This window comes from Lampris incognitus, chromosome 10 (assembly GCF_029633865.1).
Source record: "Lampris incognitus isolate fLamInc1 chromosome 10, fLamInc1.hap2, whole genome shotgun sequence".
NCBI classification, from domain to species: domain Eukaryota; kingdom Metazoa; phylum Chordata; class Actinopteri; order Lampriformes; family Lampridae; genus Lampris; species Lampris incognitus.
The window spans coordinates 57,975,406-57,997,998 of NC_079220.1; the positions used below are offsets into that span (position 1 = coordinate 57,975,406).

At 45.7% G+C, this 22,593-nt stretch overlaps 1 protein-coding gene across 1 annotated transcript in view; it reads left to right on the top strand.

The window, feature by feature from the left end:
* LOC130119890 (RNA binding protein fox-1 homolog 3-like) overlaps positions 1 to 22,289 on the top strand; it is a 26,982-nt gene extending 4,693 nt beyond the window's left edge. The window contains exons 2-9 of the mRNA XM_056288481.1: positions 1,406 to 1,498; positions 2,402 to 2,462; positions 2,931 to 2,984; positions 8,495 to 8,627; positions 9,728 to 9,767; positions 15,821 to 15,879; positions 18,701 to 18,779; positions 22,245 to 22,289. Of these exons, the coding sequence (XP_056144456.1) occupies positions 1,406 to 1,498; positions 2,402 to 2,462; positions 2,931 to 2,984; positions 8,495 to 8,627; positions 9,728 to 9,767; positions 15,821 to 15,879; positions 18,701 to 18,779; positions 22,245 to 22,289 (564 nt within the window). The remainder of the gene's footprint in view (positions 1 to 1,405; positions 1,499 to 2,401; positions 2,463 to 2,930; positions 2,985 to 8,494; positions 8,628 to 9,727; positions 9,768 to 15,820; positions 15,880 to 18,700; positions 18,780 to 22,244) is intronic.
* The last annotated feature ends 304 nt before the right edge of the window (positions 22,290 to 22,593 follow it).

Below are 22,593 nucleotides of genomic sequence, written 5' to 3' on the forward strand. Positions count from 1 at the left end.
TGTACCCTACAAAGCCATTACCCATGATGCCTCTCTCTCCCGCACCCTGCGTGCCATATAATGAACCTACCAGGCCATTAATAAACAATCTATTTTCTATGAAGCTTTGGCAATTTGCATTCAATATGTTTGTCTCCTTTGAAAAATGGTGGCTCCGCACTCCCCCCATGTAAGCTAATTATTTGTGCATGATAAAAAAAAAAGACAGAAGCAGCAGCCATAGCCGGGTGAAATGTCCAAAGGATTAATTTTGCCCTCAATTCTTTTTTCCTTTTTTTTTTTCAAATATATTTCTTTATCTCTTTTTCCCCAAGGACGATTCCCGTCTTATTTATGCTAGGAACAGGAGCCCGGAGATCCTGCGTATGCATACAAGATCACCCTGCTCACCATCTCTCACCATCTCGTGTATTACATTCTGAAGCAATTATCAGGCAGGGCCGCCCCCCCCCCCCCCCCGCCTATACCTCCATAAGTATATATAGAAACCAAAGGAATGGGACTTGTTTGGCCAGCATATCTTAAGGCTTTACGCTCGCGCTCAGGTCCAGTCTCCCAGTCCCCATAACTCAAGCAAGTGACAAACCCCTCAGGGGAGGGGGGGGGGGGTTGGGGTGAGAATGGAAATGAGAGGTGGGTGTTTTGGTTTTGGGATTTAAGAGGAGATATCTTTACTCAAATTTCCGTCTCCCATTCCATATATTGGGGGATTTTGTCTCTGCAGAGGCGCCTGCCGAATTAATCACTGCTTTCCAAAGGTGCATCCTCAGATGGGTGTACAGGATGTGCATCAAGATGCTCTGTAGATGTTAAAAGCAGTGAGTGCAGTGAATGGCATGTACAGTTAACAGTTAAATTAATGGAACAATCCCTTACAGAATTCCCATAGCCTCTCTGTGCTTTGCATATCTTCCACCTCCGTGTCCTCAGCAAAGGTAGAAGGCTGTTTGTGCGAGGACACTGCTGAAATAGTGTGGATAATTACATGGCTGTTATTCCGGCCAGCACAGTGTTATGCATCCATTGCTTTCTGATGCTCACCGCCAGTGGTGCCGCGTTTTTGTGCAGTCTAATTGGGTAAAGCAGGCAGGTTGTGTTAGCATTGCTGTGTGAGGTCATGTCATCGTTATCCTCTCCTCCTTGGATCTCTCTGTTTGCTGGTTCCTGACGCCTCACTAACTGCCTCTAATTAATCTGCCTGCTTACAACTCTACTCTGCTGCTGCCACTGCTCACCTACTCCTGTCTTCTCACTTCTCTACTCCTTTCTCTCCTCCCCTGCCCTGTTCTCTCTCCCTGTGTGTGTGTGTGTGTGTGTGTGTGTGTGTGTGTGTGTGTGTGTGTGTGTGTGTGTGTGTCCATCGTTCCCTGCTCCTCTCTGCCGGCGGCTCACATGGTGCTCTCAGGGCTTTGGGTTTGTAACTTTTGAAACGAGCACAGATGCCGATCGTGCACGGGAGAAACTAAACGGTACAATCGTAGAGGGACGCAAAATAGAGGTGCTCTCCTTTTTCTTACCTCTGTCCTCTTTTTCTACCTTCCTGCCTGCCTGCCTGCCTGCCTGCTTTGAAAACCTCACCCATTTGTTTGCTCTTACGCGTCCCGAGTCGATAAACCGACGCTCCAGCATGTGTCTGCTATATGAGTGTGTGCATTTATACATATGTGTGTGTGTGTGTGTGTGGATGTGTGCAGATGTGTGGCCATGGGCGTGTGTTCCTGGATTCATGCATGCATAATGATGCGTGTAACATGTACTCAGTAGAAGGCGGTATCCATACATGTTGGCCCGGACGTGCCAGTTGTCCATCATTACCTGACAGTAGAGAATGAATGCATGCTGTCATCCCCCAAGAGCCTGTGGGTTCGAGACGACCTGCGCACACACTCCCCCCGTGACCATCGTTAAACGTTGCCTGCTCGAATCCTGGTCTCGCTTACAAAGAGCCGAGCCCTACTCAGTCATTCTCATCAAGTCAGTAGAAGAAAATCAAAGCACTTTCTGTTGGTTTATTATATTCTCAAATCCATTTGTTTATCCAACCAACGACTGGTTTGGTTTTTTTTTTTGTTGCTGGATGTTTTTTGTCCTTCCATATCTGTAGGTAATTGATGCGTGCTTCCTTCATTTTTACAGTAATTGAATGATCTGAGAGAAAATTAAGATGATGAATAAATTCATGTAAAGGTGGTTCAAGGCCATTGCCTCCTCATTCTCCTCAAGCCCAGTCCCATAGCTCTTTATGTGCATGTCTGTGTGTGTGTGCATACGTGTGTTTGGTGTGTGTGTGTGTGTGTGTGCGCGCGCCTGTGAGCGTGCGTGTGTATGTCATATATCTGTATTCCTTTGGCATATTGTGGCATTTTATGGATGAGGAACTGTGCTTTGTCGGTTTTAACAGGTCAACAATGCAACGGCACGAGTGATGACAAATAAAAAAGTGGCCAACCCTTACACAAATGGTGAGTCACAACTGCTGCTGTTGTCGTTGAGCCGCGTAGAAACACCACTGCTTTCCCATTTCAGGTTAACCCTTTAAATCACACGGGCATTATCGAGTGATATGTGTGTATCCTTGCCGTGGTAAAGAAAGCGTGACATTCAATATTCACCCTGTATTCAGGTTTAATTGCTTTTATCCCTGCGACTCAAATGATTCAAAATGCTGTGTTGGCCTAGTGGGATTTATGAATGTGTCCCATGAAGTGTTTGTTGTATATGTTTTGCACGGCATCACGGTTGCAAGGAAGCAAACCAGAGATGCAGAGAAGCCCCTGCTTTACTTTACCTGTCAGTAGTCTGTTAACTGTGTCTTTTGTACTCGTATGTTACTGGGTTATTCCTGCATAGTGTGTTGTTTCCGTTGTCAGTCCTGTTTGGATTTTAACTGAAATGTTTAAGGAGCCGTTGTGCTGACTTCTCATCCACAGGCTGGAAGCTGAACCCAGTGGTAGGAGCTGTCTATGGTCCTGAACTGTATGCTGGTAAGAGACGTGGCTCTCTAGCGCTAGCTGTGGCAGACTTCAACACATCCACCACATAACACTGCACCCTACATGCAGCCACTATCAGACAGAGCCAATCCAAATCTGCCCCCCAGGTTCTTCAGTTGGGGCTTCATCCAGAACCCACTGAACATGAAATTCCCCTTAAATCAAAGTGAATCTAACTTGGGCCCAGATAAGCAGTGGATGATCCAAGCATCCCTGAGTGGGTGAAGGAGCTTGAGCCATTGTTTGTGCTGTGCAACTGTAGAACTGCGGAGGGGGGGGAAAAACACTATTTCAAGAGCAAGCGCCCCTGCAACTGTTATCAGATTGCGGAGGCTGCTGCTGTGGATGGATTTGCCAAGTGCAGCAGATTGACTTTTACAGAGCCAACCGAATACGGGAGATCGAGCAAGCGATATTGCTGGCATCCACCCTGTCGACGGGCCCGGCTACTCCTTCTGGTCCGTGGCAATAGAAGAACGAGATGAGTTCAGCGGGGTTTTCCCCTATCTCCCGCTGCCTCGACATGCCAGCTTTATTGCTGTATGTTATATGAACCCTTTGCATTTTAATGAGGGGGAAACGGTACTATTTCATTTGGAAGAAGTGCTGAGCACATCGCGCCACTTTAACGGCTTTCCTTTCTGCTCATTAGACTAAAATCTGTTCATTCCCCGGACAGCTTTACGGCGAACCTCTAAATAACTGTCCATGACAGAAAGCAATCATCTATCATTTTTATTTTGTCTCCAGCCCCTGCAACCCCCTACCCCTCTCCATGCAACCTCTCCCACCCCCCAACCCATACCACCACCCCCTCAAAAACTCCCTCAGTTTAGATGTCTTCCCCCGGCAATCACACACACACACACACCTTCCAGTGCACATACATGCCCTCACGACTATTCACATCATGCCGCATTCAGCCACATTTGGCCCAAAATTGAAATCCATTCTGATTTTGAATTAATACACATTTGCAGAGTCGTATCTCATACACACCCACAACACCACTGCTGTTCCATCAGGCCAGTTCATTCCAACACATACAAGTCCAATTCGTATGTAGAACACAGATACTAATACATACCCCCTGTCTCGCACACTTTCTCTTTGTCATGCATAACCCCCCCCCACACACACACACACACACACACACTCACTTTCCAAATCATCCCATAAATCAGAGGGAGTGTGGTCCACCACTCCAGGCAGGGGAAGCAGGAGGGGTAGGGTGATTTATTGGCTGCTAATTTTTCAAGTCGTCTTGACACGACACTGAAGTTTGCCAAGCCTAAACGACAACATATGCTTGCCAGCTGGGTAGATGAGAAAGATAAATAAGAGATACATTTTCAATACAAAAATGCCTTAAGAGGAGCCAAATGGGCATTTTAGCCTTTGTACAAAAAAAACAACAGCTGACCGCGCCTTGGAACGTGATTCCTTTCTCGTGTTCCTGCCCTGAATGAAACGGATCAAGTTGCACCGAGTTCACAGATGTTTTCCAAAAATCGTCATAGCTACAGTTAATACACTTTAGGCAGGAGTAAAATGGGATGTAAAGGCGATTAATCACTGTTTATCAGCCCTCATTTCTGCACGGGAGATCAGTGAAATTGGGAGCCATAAATCCTGGCGCGGTGACAGCACACTCCGTCTCCATTCGTCCTGGCGCTACAGGTTTATTGTCCTCAAAACCCATTCAGGAGAATGACGGATGAGAGCCTCACGCTGGCTCCCCACTCTTAACCTCTCGCAGGGTAGACCGGCTCCTCCTACTGATAGGGAGAAAGATGGAGGGAGAGTCGGTGGTAGGGTGTGAGTGTGGTGGGGGGAAGGAGGGGGGTTACAGGCGATAGGCGCCAGCCCCGGGCCCATGTCTTCTGCTTCCATCTGCAACCCGAGCCTCCCCGGAGCCCCGTCGAAGGAGGGTGGGTTGGGGGAGCACATGGGGAGGGGCCCTGGTCTAGAGAATGGGTGCAAGGTGATTGTGTTCCCAGTCAAATGGAGTGATTGGCAGAAAACATGTCGGTGACAGAGACCGCGGTGTATGGTGGCCCCTCTAATTCTCTGTGTTTGCTGCTCTCCCGGTCCAGGTTCGCCTTGGAATTGTTTATTTATTTATTTATTTTGAGGGGGTTCTGTGTGTTAGTGGCCTACTCAAAACTTGAATTGATTATTGATTGTTTAGTTCGGCTATTGTATTTCTAGATCTGACACCACAGACTTATCTGGGCATCTTGGATTTTGGATGTTTTCAGTACCATGGTTCCATGTCTGCTGGGCCACGTGGAATATATTTTCATCATGATAGTCATAGGGAATTTTGCACGTTATCTAAGGATGGGCATTGGAAATTAGCAGTAGCTATAAATGCTGTGATGCATTGCACTGGATAATTGTGCAGTTCTCTATGTATACCGCATTTGTCACTATCAAATAAACATTAAGTTAAATAAAAGAAAAATTGATATATTTCACAATATGTGCATACGTATGCAAAAATACAACGTTTAAGAACCCAGTTGAGGTTAATCACATTGAACTGTGTGGTAATGTAAAGTATAATATCAAACTAAAGCTAGTTTTCAAATAATGCTCAAGTTTTTTGGCCTCATTTTGTGCAACATTTCAAGTAGTAATTTCATGTTATCATGAATTCTGACAACAAAAGTGTCTATCACAACATGGCAATATCCAGATATAATCCCTACACAATACCACTAAAAGACGATAAATGATAATATTGAATGATGGCCCGGCCCTACCATGAACATCTACAAGTACCACCATTTAGCCAAGCTTTTGTGGGCTGACAGAGAGAGAGAGAGAGAGAGAGAGAGAGAGAGAGAGAGAGAGAGAGAGAGAGAGAGAGAGAGAGAGAGAGAGAGAGAGAGAGAGCGCAAAAGGGAGATATAAAACGCAACAGAAACCTTCTCCTTCATCCTGAGGGACAGCGGGAGATGAGGAGTTTTTCATTCAGCAGTTCATAGTTTCACTGACTGAGGTGGGGTTTTCTTGTTAGAAGCTGACAGCTGTGTAAATGACACAAAAAAAAGAAGAGGCTAATTGCCATTTTAATATATGTAGACAGATCCTCTCGTTGGAGTGTATGTAACTGGGGATAATTAAGCTCCAGACTCTTGATTAGATTAAGATGTTTTTGGTCCCCTGTGCTTGGATTAAGTGCTCATTGCCCTGTGTATTTGTGCAGGGAGTATTCGAGAGATCAACCTTTGGAAAACCAGCTCTTTCTTTATTGTGCCGTTTGCGACCCCATCGTTGGCACAGAGCTGGATTACCTAAGGTCCAACTGGCTCTGCGGGTATTGAACCTCTCTCAAGTTGACACATATGACATATGAGGTGCCGTGTGACCCCGCCGCCCCACAGCACATAACTCATATTTCCCCCAAACCCGCCTCCCTGGAAAAGGTGTTTGACTTTGGTGGCTAGACCGAGCCTGTGCTGCCATACACCGTGGCCGTTTGTTGCTTTTCGCGCGTTTACCAAAGTGTGACAGCGCCTTTGATTTATGGGTTATTATGGAAGCAGTGTAGCCTGTCGCCAACTCATTATGAGTTTACCTTCACATACATCAAAGCGTGCATATTGCATACAGAGCTCCAAAAAAGGAAGGGACTGGTGGGCTTTTGGCGGCCCAGAGATAGCAGATCTGTAAAGGCAGGGGAAGGAGAAAAAACAAAACACAAAACACCTCAGGACCCATCAGAGAGGATTGTTTTTGCCCTTTAGCAACTGAGCCTACTCCCAACGCTCCCCCCAAAAAAAGACTAATTTGAATGTCAAGGTCAGTGTTATAAATCACTTGGGGGCGATAAAGGGGGCACCCTGCAAGTCCAGGCAGGCTATCTCTACATTAGCAGCAAACAAAGTGCCCTGCCCCGCCGCAGAGGAGATAGGGGGGCGTTCCCCGGCCAAATGACACACAGAGTTTGAATATGTGCGCAGACCCACTAATGGAGCGTGATGTTAATGGCAGAAGACATTAAACCCGGCTCTCTGTGTTTTTAAAAGCACCACTAATCTGTCTCCCTGTCAGCTTTATTGAGGCAGTGGGTCCGGCGTGTGCACCGTTCATTAGGGGGCTCACCGGTCTGGTCCACCTGCGAGGGTTACGGCTATGTGGATCTGCACGGCCGTCTGGTTGATCCGTAATGCTGGAAAAAAGGTCTGTCCTCTTCCCCCCCGCTGTGGCGGCAGGGTTCATCTGAAAAACGTTGGATACTTGTTATTAACCTGCGTATGTTTCCCCCTGTAAGGCAATACCCCCCCCCCTCCTCCTCCTCCTCCTCCCCGACCCCACACCACACCACAGCACAGCACAGCACATATCCACCCAATACAAGACAAGAGCATGGCTGCACACTGTCACGCCATGATCCCCGAGTGGGGAAATTGAAGTGGTCTGTGATGAATTCACCCAAAACTTGTCATGGTAATGAATAAATCAGAGCTTGGGAGATGAGAGAATTTTTTTTCTTCTTTTTCTGGGGATGAGGTATAACCGGATTGGTGGGGTAGCCGTGTTGCGACGAAGCAGGTGAAGGAGATGGAGCAGAGGCTGAAGGGGAGCAAGGGAGGGGGTTGCAGTAGCTGGAGCGGAGTTGGCCAACTTAATCATAACCAGTAGGGCTAGAGAGAGAGAGGGGAGGAGGCGGGGTAGGTTTGTATTCACTGCAACCACGTGTAATCAGACAGCGACAGGACTGATTGAGGGTTAAGGGGGAGATGAGGATTGCTGCACGTCGTCCGTTGTCTAATCGCTGACCGCTGGCATTTGGTAGTATTGTCACATCGGCCCTTTGAACCTACCCCAACACACACACACACCCTACACCCCCCCCCCCATTTTCATCTGCCAGAGGACAGATGGAGGTGTGTGATTGGCTAAAGGTGGTCCCAGACGGGTTTTGACATGGGGGTCATGTGGAGCCTGGGGCCCGTGTTGTCCGGTCCATCTGCTCCACTTCCCCCCAAAGGAGGTTCTGAACATCCAGAGAGGCCGCACAGCAACCTTCACCTCCCACCTGCCTGCAACACAACACCTAGAAACATCTTCTACCTCCCGCTTACCGCCTCATGTGCCCCCCCCCCTTCCCTGCCAGCCCATTGGATCTAAACTATGCAAAAGCCATGGTGCGAAACTAGTGGTATTGCATCCATTACCTGCCTATGCTTCAAGGCTGCCCCTTGCCAGGCGTTGGGAAAGGATGCGTACAGCAAATGTGGATCCTTGCTGAGTGCGGCACAAAGCAGTGAGCTGGGGAAGGGGAGAGTGCTTGATGAGGCGCACCTAGAAAAGATTAAATCTATTGTTTCCTTGTCTCTCCATAATGCATTCTGTCATAGGGAAAGCAGTGCCACACGTCTTTCTCTCTAATGCATTCTGTCATAAGGTAAGCAATGCCAAGTCGCGGATGTTCTCTCAAAAGTCGTTTTCTTTTCTGTGTTTTTTTCTTCTTCTTTTCCTTTCTGTAGTAGCAGGGTTTCCCTACCCTGCCACAGGGGCTACGGTGGCCTACAGGGGCGCTCACTTGCGAGGCCGGGGGCGGGCTGTGTACAATACATTCCGCACAGCACCTCCACCACCACCCATCCCAGCTTACGGAGCGTGAGTATCCAAGTCAGGAGTGTAATCTCCAACATGATTACATGAGGAACAATGAGCCACGGCAACTCTCCTGCCGCCACACATTTACTTTATGATCATGTCAGTGTATATTAGCATCTGCACATGTGTGTGTGTGTGTACATGTGTTTGTCTCGTTTGTTTGCAGCTCTCTGAAAGTGGGGAAGTGTGCGTGGGTGGGCGTGCACGCTCACACGCGAGTGTGCACATGCGTCGCATGGGTTTGCACAACACTGGCAGTCGCTTCCCTGTCTTTGTACATGCTGTTAAAGCGTGTCCATATTTGTGTCTATATGTTGTCTGTTGACAAAGGAGGACCTAACAAAGCCAGGGGGAGAAGCTACAGACCAAGTGGAGATAGTGTAGTACTAGGCAGCTCTCACTGGACTGTGACGGGGCCCTGCGCTGATCCCGTGGCTTTGTGCTGCCCTGCGTCTGCCTTGTTTCTTATCAGCGTTGGTCCGTGTGGCCGTGGGAGAGGTCTGATGGTGGCAGGCCACGCGCCCAGCGTCGCTGTCTATCTGTGATTAGATCAGGATCTGTCTCGCTGCAGAGAGAGGGACTTGGCGGTGAGGCTGGTTCCAGAATCCCAAAGTCCAGGGCCCCTCCCTCTCGCTCTGTGGTGCCTCGCTCGTGACAGCAGCTGGTTGATTTATATAGTGGTGTCACGTGACAGCGTTCCCCAACCCCCCTTACCATTCCTCTCCCTTTTACACCAAACCCCCGGCTTTCCCCCACCGGTTCCCCTGGAAGCCTCCTGACAATGCTGCAGCAACTGGAAAGACAAACAATTTTACCAGAGCAGAAAATTGGCCGGGGATTGCGAAACAGTTGCGTCTCTTCCCTGCTGCCCCCTCCCCCATCTGCCTTAATGTCATTCATTATTTGTGGAGCACTGAAACTGCTGAGATCTGACCCCGTAGCCTCGCCCCAGCCCACTTCCACCACTCTCTGGTTTCCGCCTCCAACTATTCGGTTGACTTGGTCCGGTCTAAAGATGAAATATCAAGAAAACAACAGCAACATCCAGGCAGAGATTCGGGGGCGACTAACGCTCGTCTCCCTTTGCTCTCATCTTGCAGGGTGGTGTACCAAGATGGCTTCTATGGTGCAGAGATCTATGTAAGTACAGTTGGCTTCTCTCCTTTGCATGCTCAGACGAAACACAAGTAAAGCAGACAAACAGCCCGGCCCTGGAGACAAAAACGTGATCCCCACAGCCCCCAGCATTCCCCCAATTCTGCTGCCAGGACGGCGTCAATTAGGCCTCTGTCTGCTGTGCCAGGAAACCCGACAACAAAATTTAAAACCCCCTCAGCTCCTCCCTTCTCTCGCTCTCTCTCTCTCTATCTCTCTGCTATGATCTCAGACTTTGGCAAACAGGCAGATCCGGGCTTAGTGTCCCGTGTCAAGTGAGGTCGTCTCTTCCTTCAAATTTGTCTGGGTTTTTGAGGTGCCTCATCTCATGCAGCTCTCCCCTTTCTCCCGCTACAGTACCTCTTCCCTCTCTGCTTTGTGTGTGTCTGTGTGTGTGTGTGTGTGTGTGTGTGTTTGTGTGTCTGTGTGTGTGGTGTGTGTGTGTGGTGTGTGTGTGTGTTTGCATAAGAGTGTACTCACTGGGTTTGGCTGGGATATCCCTGCCTGCCCCAGGGGGCTGTGCAGGGACCTGAGCGGGGCCCGTGCCTCCCGGCCATCACCATACGGTAGATAAGGGAAGCGGCAGCAGATAAAGGGATTAGCCGTCCCTCTGGAACTGTCCATGCAGACGGGGTCGCATTAGGGACGGGCCCTGCTGCATGCTGCCCTTGACGGGAGAAAAAGCAGGACACCATGGAGATAATACTGAAATTACCACGCTGCTCCACTTTGACATCAGTCCAAACATCGGGGAGGGAGGGAGGGGGGCTGTAATTTGTCGCTTTGAATCTGTGGCTGGTGTGGGGTTTTTTTCTTTCTTTTTTTTCTACTACTCCCAACTGCCGAGATAGTGAGATGACAGCAGGCCCGGCAGCGAAGGCAGCTGCCTCTCACTTTCACCCAGCCTGCATGCAAACAGAGAAGCCATGTCTGGTCAGGGAAACTGAATTCCTCACCCCTGTGATACCAGGACTCGTACGCCAGCCACCCAGGGCAGGACTGCATTTCACCGGCTTTTACTGTAGGGACGCCCAATGCCACAAAGTGCACAGAGGAGAGTGAGGCTGCTTTTTCAGTGTTATTGTTTGACTCTTGCGCTCTGTCGAGCCACCTCCAGTCAGCTTAGCTCCGCAGCTTGGTGTCCCCTGACCAAGGCTGGCCAGGTCAGACCATCACTCAACCCATCAAGTGCGTTCCCCGGTGCTTCCCTGTCATTAGTTTTGGTATTGGACACTGTACTGTTTCAGACTGGCTGAGTGAGCCGGAGGGTCTGCTGTGACTGGGAGATACAAGTCCCTCAGCTTTCTCTGTCCTCTACAGTCACTCAGTGGACACTGCCTTGTTGTGTGTCCTGAAACACTTTACTGTCCTGCTGAAACTAGTCAAACCAGTACAAGAATCGAGTGGGAGTTAAATCCAGATTAATATTAAAGGGAAAATTCCCCAATTTGTATCTTCTCTCTGTCTATCTGCAACAGGGATAACACATGAAAAACACCTGCAGTTTGTTCACCATCGTTTCTACATCTCGGGAGCAGCGGTGGAACAGTTTTTTTTCTGTCCGCCAAGTGACGTATCATGATGTCAGTTGGCAGCCAGAAAACCTACAGCCTAGCGGGGTTTCTGATACTCAGATCTGCTCTAAACATGCTGCTCAAAAGACACATCCTCATTCTCTTGACTAAGCTACGTTTCCGACAGTGTAAACCCCGTCACGCAACACTAGCGCAAAGTACTTTGTGGAGGACAGTACAGAGGTTTACACGCAATGCATTGTGGTACATGCGGGCTCTGTGGGAAAGAACGAGCAGGAGAACATCAATTTCTCCATCAGTATCGTACACAGTGAGGACTTTATTGCTTCAGTCCACTACATTACTCATCAGGACTGATTGCACGTACACAAAAGCATAGATGACATCCCGCTTTATGTCATCAGTATACTGATCACTAGGGATGGACATAACTATACTGATCAGTAGGGATGGACATAACTGTACTGATCATTAGGGATGGACATAACTATACTGATCACTAGGGATGGACATCAGTATACTGATCACTAGAGAAGGACATAACTATACTAATCAGTAGGGATGGACATCAGTATACTGATCACTAGGGATGGACATAACTATACTGATCAGTAGGGATGGACATAACTATACTGATCACTAGGGATGGACATAACTATACTGATCACTAGGGATGGACATCAGTATACTGATCACTAGAGAAGGACATAACTATACTAATCAGTAGGGATGGACATCAGTATACTGATCACTAGGGATGGACATAACTATACTGATCAGTAGGGATGGACATAACTATACTGATCATTAGGGATGGACATAACTATACTGATCACTACGGATGGACATAACTATACTGATCAGTAGGGATGGACATAACTGTACTGATCACTAGGGATGGACATCAGTATACTGATCACTAGAGAAGGACATAACTATACTAATCAGTAGGGATGGACATCAGTATACTGATCACTAGGGATGGACATAACTATGCTGATCACTAGGGATGGACATAACTATACTGATCACTAGAGAAGGACATAACTATACTAATCAGTAGGGATGGACATCAGTATACTGATCACTAGGGATGGAAATAACTATACTGATCACTAGGGATGGGTGTCACTTATATGATTATGTTTTTCCTGTGCTAAAACCATGCTTTTAAAGTGGTGCTTAAACCAGTACCCTCTTTAAATAAAGAGCAAATAATGACAAAAGAATGTCTCTCCTATTACAAAGGCAAAGAAATTTACCAACATTAACTCGTTTTAACTAAGTTATATGTATGTATGATAACTAAGTTAAATGTATGTATGATAACTTAGTTAAATGTATGTATGATAACTTAGTTAAATGTATGTATGATAACTAAGTTAAATGTATGTATGATAACTAGGTTATATGTATGCATGATAACTAGGTTATATGTATGTATGATCACTAAGTTAAATATATGTATGATAACTTAGTTAAATGTATGTATGATAACTTAGTTAAATGTATGTATGATAACTAAGTTAAATATATGTATGATAACTTAGTTAAATGTATGTATGATAACTTAGTTAAATGTATGTATGATAACTTAGTTAAATGTATGTATGATAACTTAGTTAAATGTATGTATGATAACTAGGTTATATGTATGTATGATAACTAGGTTATATGTATGTATGATAACTAAGTTAAATATATGTATGATAACTTAGTTAAATGTATATATGATAACTTAGTTAAATATATGTATGATAACTTAGTTAAATGTATGTATGATAACTTAGTTAAATGTATGTATGATAACTAGGTTATATGTATGTATGATAACTAGGTTATATGTATGTATGATAACTTAGTTAAATGTATGTATGATAACTTAGTTAAATGTATGTATGATAACTAGGTTATATGTATGTATGATAACTAGGTTATATGTATGTATTATCACTAAGTTAAATGTATGTATGATAACTAGGTTATATGTATGTATGATAACTAAGTTAAATATATGTATGATAACTTAGTTAAATGTATGTATGATAACTAAGTTAAATGTATGTATGATAACTAAGTTATATGTATGTATAACTAAGTTAAATGTATGTATGATAACTAGGTTATATGTATGTATGATAACTAGGTTATATGTATGTGTGATCACTTAAGTTAAATGTATGTATGATAACTAGGTTAAATGTATGTATGATAACTAGGTTATATGTATGTATGATAACTAAGTTAAATGTATGTATGATAACTAGGTTATATGTATGCATGATAACTAAGTTAAATGTGTGTATGATAACTAGGTTATATGTATGCATGATGACTAAGTTATATGTGTGCATGATAACTAGGTTATATGTATGCGTGATAACTAGGTTATATGTGTGCATGATAACTAAGTTAAATGTTTGTATGATAACTAAGTTAAATGTATGAATGATAACTAAGTTAAATGTATGTATGATAACTAACTTATATGTGTGTATGATAACTAAGTTATATGTGTGTATGATAACTAAGTTATATGTATGCACGATAACTAAGTTAAATGTATGTATGATAACTAGGTTATATGTATGCATGATAACTAAGTTAAATGTATGTATGATAACTAGGTTATATGTATGCATGATAACTAAGTTATGTGTGTGCATGATAACTAAGTTAAATGTTTGTATGATAACTAAGTTAAATGTATGAATGATAACTAAGTTAAATGTGTGTATGATAACTAGGTTATATGTATGCATGATAACTAAGTTATATGTGTGCATGATAACTAGGTTATATGTATGCGTGATAACTAAGTTATATGTGTGCATGATAACTAAGTTAAATGTTTGTATGATAACTAGGTTATATGTATGCATGATAACTAGGTTATATGTGTGTATGATAACTAAGTTAAATGTATGTATGATAACTAAGTTAAATGTATGAATGATAACTAAGTTATATGTATGGTAAGTAAATATAGAACATCACTGGCTGCACAGCCCATTGTTGGAAACGTTTGGGGTAAAATACAGTGACATTGTTGCCCGTTCTGCCTTTGGCATTTTGGCCCAGTTTAACAGATTAACTTGCTGCCGTCACTCACCGTTGACAAAGCAACTGAATGTGAAATGAGGGTGTACGATGGGGGTCAGAGGTGAGCACTTGCAGCTTTTGTTTTGGCCAGTGGAAAACATTAAGTGGCTATTTCAGTCTGCAGCTTAGGTGTTGTATTTTGAACGCGTTTCAGTCAGGTAGGAATATGTTGTACAGGAAGCGGTGCCATTGTGATATTGAGTTTTGGTACTCAACCCTGCGGAGCACACAGAACAGTGAGGAAGGCGTTCGTGCACACCGGTGTGCCGGTATGTGGGCCAGATACCCTGTATGAGGTGATAGAAAGCACATATGTAGTATATACGTACATGAACTTGTGCCTTCACAAGCACACACCCACGCCCACATGCAAGCATGTGTAACACAAATACAGACGGACATGTATGTGTGTGCAGGCACACAAGTGCAAAAATATACGCACACAGACGACAACATAACAAATGTGCTGCACTGTTGTGTGCAGGATTTGACAATGTGGGAGAGTGATTTATTGGCCTGTGTTTGTTCAGGCTGTTGCCACAATCAGCACAGTCCCAAGGTATGGCCGTCCCACAGGAAGTCATCTGCCTCAAGTTCTGTGACTTCCTGTCCCTGTGGAACACATGAGGGGGAACAGGCAGTGGCTCGAACAGCACGATCTCCTGACCTGATTTCTCGTGCAGCCATGGCTGCGGTCGAGCGATGTCGTTCAGAACATCTTCACTGCTGAGTTTAAAAAATAAATGAAAACATGCATTATTAAAAGCCACCTTTCCACCGTGAGGATGCAGATGGGTACCCACTCCGCTGGCACTAATAGAAAAACAGTGGGAGAACAGCTTCATTTTTCAAAGAGTAATAGCACCACTCCACAATGAGGTCCTTAATTCCTTCCCCGTCCTGGCAAATGAATACTCCGGGCCTGATTCCCCAACAGTCCAGCCGTATTCCGCCTCCTCACACTTCCTCTGTTGGGCAAGGCAGCTGTGTAAAGGAAAAATAGCGCTCTTCAATAATGTAGCAGGAGAGCTTTCACAGTCTGGAAATGGACAGAATTTGGAGAGTTTTCCCTCGTGGTCTGTTACGCCACACCTGCCAATGGGATGGCACTCTAGTCTGGCAATAGCAAAGCTTCCCAAAGTATTTAGTCCCTCTGAACATCGCTCATTTTCTATTGCTGCTGCTGTCTAGACTAGACAGCACCCTCTGGCTGTCAGCCAGGGCTCCTGCAGCTAGTTGCATCAGTAACTCCATGTGTTGTGGACAGTCAAAACTACAGAGCCTATTAAAGGCTGTGCTTTATAATGTTGTGCCCTTGTTTCTCTAATGCTTAACCTTTTCCCAATAAGACACAGGACAAGACGAGCACGGTCATTGATTAACTCTGTGGTATTTTCATAGGGTGGCTATGCAGCATACAGATATGCCCAGCCCACCACCACTGCTGCCTACAGTGACAGGTGAGTCCCCATAATGCAGTCATCTTCATTATGCCATCATTATCCATTACATAAATACATCTCCTTTTAGATAGACTCTTGAAAGTGTCGCATTTCGCACCAATAATGTCTGCACTAAATGTCTGCACTAAATATCCCAAGTCAGTGTTGAAATCCTCATGCAACGCAGGGATCCACTGATTTCACTTTTTCACTGCTGATACCGCTTCCAAGTAGGAATCTTGAAGTACTGGTCGATACTGAGTACTGATTCGATCCATTACTCTTGCTGAACAGTGCAGACTTAGACCATTAGTTTTGGGTCAATGGGCAAAATATTTAATAGGATCAGTTTTTCTCCACCATTAAGAATATGGGTTTCCATGTGCCGAAAATGCAGTAAATCAAGCCACTTGGCTTTTATTTATGACATTTTATTTATGACATCCATAAATCATGGATTTTAGAGTTGAGTAAAATCTCTGATACAGGTGCTGCATTTCAGCCCAATATCAACCCAATATACAATACCAGTATCGGTGCATCCTTAATGCAATGGCATCCAAACACAGCAGTCTGAGGTCATTACAATTTAACTCCAAATAAAAACAACAATGGATCCGCGGCCCGGCTATAGACATGGACTTGACTTGATAAATGGAATCGGCCTCACCAAAACTTTAAAAATATAGTCCACTTCACTACTCTGCCTCCAATTATGCTGTCTATTAGGAGACCCACAGTCTAGCTCCAAGCTAAAGAACACAAAAAAGTAACCTTGTTGGGCAAGATGAAAAAAGAAGAGGCGATCTATCCACCACTCTGTGCCTGTGATGGGAGAGTGGGTATATCAATGGTATTTATGAATGGCCTCGGGTCTGTGGAAGGGAGAGACAGGAAGAATGAGAGAGAGAGAGAGAGAGAGAGAGAGAGAGAGAGAGAGAGAGAGAGAGAGAGAGAGAGAGAGAGAGAGAGAGAGAGAGCTGAGGAGAGATGAGCAGGCAGGGACTCCATCACTTCTGAGCGATGCCATTCCGGTTCAGGTGTGCTCCGTTGGAAGAAGGCATGGCTGATTCATTCGGCCCCTCAAAGCCGCTGTCAGCCAGGATGTGGGCCGGGTTTGGGAATCTAATCTGGAAAGGATTGAGCGTGTCACTTGTGATAACGTACACCCTGCCTGAGAGCTTGAAGATCATATCGATAATGTAAGATTTATCAGGCCTTGCTGCGACTCGAATTATGAGCAGCCGTGCTCGGCGAGAGCAGAAATTGGACAGCACCTCCCCCCCCCCCCCCGGCCCCTGGGAGTGATTTAATTCCTGTTTCACCTGCCTATGTTTTTCCCTGAGATTTAATGTAATTTGCTCCCGAGTTGTTTGTTTTGCTTTTGTTTTCCCTCCCTCCTTGGTCCGTTTGTTACCCTTTGAATAAATGGCCCTGCCCATCGGATCAATAGGGGTTTCATAAGGTATTGTCTCAGCAATACCTTATCAGACTTAACCGCCAGAGCAATCAACCAATCATGGAAAGAGGTCAGCGGGATTTTAGAAGGCTTGTGAAACCCCCGTAAAATATGAAACGTTCATTATCTGAAAAGCCTCTGGCGCTCGCTCACAGGCCTGCATCACGGAAGCTCTGTAAAAAGACCAAGCATACGGCTGATTTCATATCGGTAGCCTGATCTATCAAAGTGGCCCTGGGAGGAACCGCCCGTGTTATAAGAGACCCAGCCGGCCTTCAGTCAGCTCCGTCGAAGCCCTGTGACATTGCATCGGGCGGTTTGACCCGCCGGTTGTCAGCAATGCCACTCTGGTGAGAGCCATTTTGTAGATATATTAGCCTGTGAGGGGCCTCTGGGGTTTGGTGCTCGCTGAAGATAAGAGGTCCACGGAGAGCTCCCCTGACCATCTCATGGCACAGGCCTCCTCCCCAAGGAGCCGAGGCAGCCTTTCCCGATTTTACGTCCCGCGCACCGACCTTGGGTGCCTGCCGGACTTAAGTGGGACGAGCCATATTTAGATCTTATGTAACTCAGCGTAGCTCCGGCAGTAGGCATGCGTGCTGTATGTCTCTCTTTCTCCTCCAGGAGAATTCCTCCCCACTCTCCACTTTTTCTTTTTTTTGTATTCCTGGTTGATTTGGTTGCCCTCAGTCCTTGGCTGGGTGTGCCTTATCTGCTCCGTGCAGACCCTCATTTGCAAGCGAGCATTGAACAACAAAAAGAGAGCGAGAGAGAGAGAGAGAGAGAGAGAAAGTAAATAGAGGAATATATGAAGTCAAATAAATAAATAAATATGGCCGACACATCTTGTCCTGTCGCAGGAGGAAATTGGAAGGATTAGTTCCAAACCAGCAACAATGAAAAGACAGGGGTGTGAGCTCGCCGTGCAGCCTGGGTAAACAAGAACAGGGTGAGAGAGCACACGGAGACCAGAGAGCCCCGACCGAGACGTCCAATCCCAGACTCGCTCGCCCTCATTCAGTTTTGTACCTCTTTCTTTCTTTCTTTCCATCGCTTTGTATCTGTTTCTGTCTCCCTCCTACTCCTCGGCCGCCCCTCCCTCTCTCCCCCTCTCATTACCTATTCCTTCCACCTAATCAAGATGACAACGACGAGGCTGGTGTAATTCGCCAACCTTTGAACTCGCTGGTTTTTTCCTGCCACCGTGTATAATGAGCAGAGCCCAGGAGGGAGAGGAGCGGGGTCATTGATTGTGTTGGGAGACTTGAAAGAGTTTGACTGCAGGGGTTGAGCATTAAACAAACGGGCATAACTGTTCTCCCCTCTTTTAGTCAATGATAGATCAATGACCATGTTTTTGGTACACCCCCCCCCTTGCAGCTACGGCAGAGTCTATGCAACGGCAGACCCTTACCACCACACGATCGGCCCCGCCGCCACGTACAGCGTGGGCACTATGGTAAGTCCCCCGGACCTCCGCCCCGCTTTACCCGCATCGTCATGACAACATTGAGATGAAAGCCGAGCAGGCACACGACACAGCGGCTTCCAGAGCACTCCAGAATAAAGACCAGAGATCACAGCGCTCACTGGTTTTTATTCATGTGTTTGATTTATTTGGACTTTTCTCTCTTCTGCCATGCCATCCCGCACAGCCTAACGGAGCCGAACACCTTTTAACCCCCTCCCCCTTTTTGCATGCAGACATTGGCTCGGGCATCCTGTGCAATGGAGCTATGTGGTGTTATATGTATGCCACACCAAGTCACCTCATGCAGCACCAATTTGACCCAGGTTCCACCTAAAAACAGAATGAACGCTCACCGCAACTTTGTTTTTTATACAAGCTGTCCGTCTCACGTCGCCGCTCCATTTCCCCCAAATGTTCTGTTGTTTCCACACCCAGCTCACTATCGAGTTGGCTCATTTTCATTTCTTTTATTTTTTTCATTCAATTCAAACCAAACTTGAAGGGATGAAATTGAATAGTTAATGTCTGTTTTTAGCTAGCTTTTGCAGCTACTGTAACATCAAAGATGAAAAGATATATATCTACACATATATATGTATATGTATATATATATATATATATATATAAAATAAATAAAAGCATCTTTAAAAAAAGAAAAGAGAAATGAAGAAGCGGAGAGGTGGTTTCTCTGTGGTTCGCTGTATGTTGAGGGACCGGGACTGGGCTCAGACTTAATGTAAAGATTAACGACCATCACACGCATGCAGCAGTGTGCCGTGGGACACGACTGAGAGCGCGGTGCCGGAAGGAAGCTTTTTGTTTTGCCCTCCGCTTCTACCCACAAGGTTGATCGGACGAGTGCTCTCTGCCTGAGAAATGACTCAAATCTACCGTTCCGGCATGCATGCAATTTTTCGACAGCGTTACAGAAAATAAATAAATAAACAGATTTTTCAAAACGGCGTACAGTGCCCCGGTGCAGCTGCTAGCTAAAAGCTTTCATTAATTAAGACATTTTTTCCCTCTTCATTTACTTAAAAAAAACTGTGCTTGAACTTTTTCTATTATTATTATTATTATTATTATTATTCTTTTCTTCCAAATTTCCTTCCCTTTCTCCACCACTGTAGTTCTCCCCATTACGATACAGACAGGACTTGGGCCCCTAAAATGTGGGAGCTTATGACGTGTGTGTTGGGAGCCGAGGGGGCCGACAGACAGAGAGGGGTGTGCTGGTGGGGGTAACAGGGGTCTGGTGGTGGACCAGCGGTGTGCATACCGGGACACCTGCCATGCAGAAGCCTATACCAGATAGACTCGTGAGTCGAGGAGGAAGATCGGCGTGATTCCTGACTCTTCAACTGCGTTTGCGTTAATAGCAGTAATGTAGAGAGGACTGGTTTTCTTATTTATTTATTTATTTATTTGTTTATTTGTGCATTTAAAAGATACCCAATAATTAGTTCCTCTGAGGTTGCGTAAAATTCTCTTTGCCCCTTTACAGCATACAAACGTGTTTCATACGGAGGAAAGTTTTGTACAAACCAGGGTTCCCACCGAAATTAGGGGAAATTAGCTTTGAAGGTCTTGGACTTTGCCTTCGGTGTTTGTGCAAATTCCAAATAGCAGCAGAGTCAGTGGAAAACGAGATGAGGGAAGGAGCATGACTGTGGTGTGTGTGTGTGTGTGTGTGTGTGTGTGTGCATGCATGTAGAGTGTGTGTGTGTGTGTGTGTGAGTGTATGAATGTGTATGTGTTGCGTGTTAAATTGGCCTGCAGGTGTGCATGTATAGGCCCTGCTCATGAATGCTCTGTGTGTGTGTGTGTGTGTGTGTGTGTGTGTGTGTGTGTGTGTGTGTGTGTGTGTGTGTTGCCCCAGATAACCTGAGCATGGCACAGAATGGAGGGAGTTATACCCCGGGGTGGTATACACCTCTCCAGAAGGGCGTGGGCACCTCCATTGGACTTGAAATGGAATTATGATTTAGTCCCTTTGAACTTACTTCGCTTTGGCAGAATGTGTGGTATTGTTGCAGACTGGTAGAATGTGTGGTATTGTTGCAGCCTGGTAGAGTGTGTGGTATTGTTGCAGCCTGGTAGAGAGTGTGGTATTGTTGCAGCCTGGTAGAGAGTGTGGTGTTGTTGCAGCCTGGTAGAGAGTGTGGTATTGTTGCAGACTGGTAGAATGTGTGGTATTGTTGCAGCCTGGTAGAGTGTGTGGTATTGTTGCAGCCTGGTAGAGAGTGTGGTATTGTTGCAGCCTGGTAGAGTGTGTGGTATTGTTGCAGCCTGGTAGAGAGTGTGGTATTGTTGCAGCCTGGTAGAGAGTGTGGTATTGTTGCAGCCTTGTAGAGATTGTGGTGTTGTTGCAGCCTGGTAGAGAGTGTGGTATTGTTGCAGCCTGGTAGAGAGTGTGGTATTGTTGCAGACTGGTAGAGAGTGTGGTATTGTTGCAGCCTGGTAGAGAGTGTGGTATTGTTGCAGCCTGGTAGAGAGTGTGGTATTGTTGCAGCCTGGTAGAGTGTGTGGTATTGTTGCAGCCTGGTAGAGAGTGTGGTATTGTTGCAGCCTGGTAGAGTGTGTGGTATTGTTGCAGCCTGGTAGAGAGTGTGGTATTGTTGCAGACTGGTAGAGTGTGTGGTATTGTTGCAGCCTGGTAGAGAGTGTGGTGTTGTTGCAGCCTGGTAGAGAGTGTGGTATTGTTGCAGACTGGTAGAGTGTGTGGTATTGTTGCAGCCTGGTAGAGTGTGTGGTATTGTTGCAGACTGGTAGAGAGTGTGGTATTGTTGCAGCCTGGTAGAGAGTGTGGTGTTGTTGCAGACTGGTAGAGAGTGTGGTATTGTTGCAGCCTGGTAGAGAGTGTGGTGTTGTTGCAGACTGGTAGAGAGTGTGGTATTGTTGCAGCCTGGTAGAGAGTGTGGTGTTGTTGCAGCCTGAGCAGCGTTTTCCTGCAGGAGCGTTTTCCCACACTGAGCAAGTTGGTGAGCTAAGCAAGTTGTTTTTTCTTTCACTTTATTGGTTAATGTAATTCCCTCAAGAAATCGCATCAGGGCAGGTCCCACGTTGCTACGCTTTAGTCGAGGCAACAGAGATATGTTGACCCCCCCCCTCCTGCCCCGCTGTAGCCAAAAGAAAAAAAGCTAAAAATATTCAACATTCACTCCACCTTTCACCACCAAGTTCCAAATCCACCAGCACCCCGAAACACGCCGTCTGAACCCCGGTCCCAACACACACTTGCAGAATGTGCAATTTTGAGCAAACAAAAGTGAATTATTAGCTCAAGTATCTGAACATAAAAGTTGTTTCCGTGAATATTTTCTCGGCCACGCCGACGTTCATCCTTGTAAGGCAAGTGCACGAAAACGGAAGGAAATTTGTGGAGAAACAGAAACCAACAAGTAAGCTGTCACCTGAATACTGATTGGTACTTTTCCATCTTTGATGTTGCAGGCTAGCCTATACAGAGGAGGGTACAGTCGCTTCACTCCCTACTAAAAGAAAGAGAAAGAGACATTACCCCCAACAAACAAACAAAATTTACAAAAAAGAAAGATCTAACAAACGAACCCAAGCCGACACCTGGTCCTTGGTGGAGAGCTAAATCATTCTAAAAGCTTCCGGGTCCCACGCTGAGCCCCCTCCCCTCTCAAGCCGATATTTCTACAACAGCCTTTTGATGTCATCATTGGTCTGCTCTTGTTTTCTGTATTCATTTTTGTGCTTTTGGTTTTATTTTGGAAAGTTTTATGCACACGTGCATTTCCTGACTGCTGTATATGGGTGCTGTGTCACCAGAACC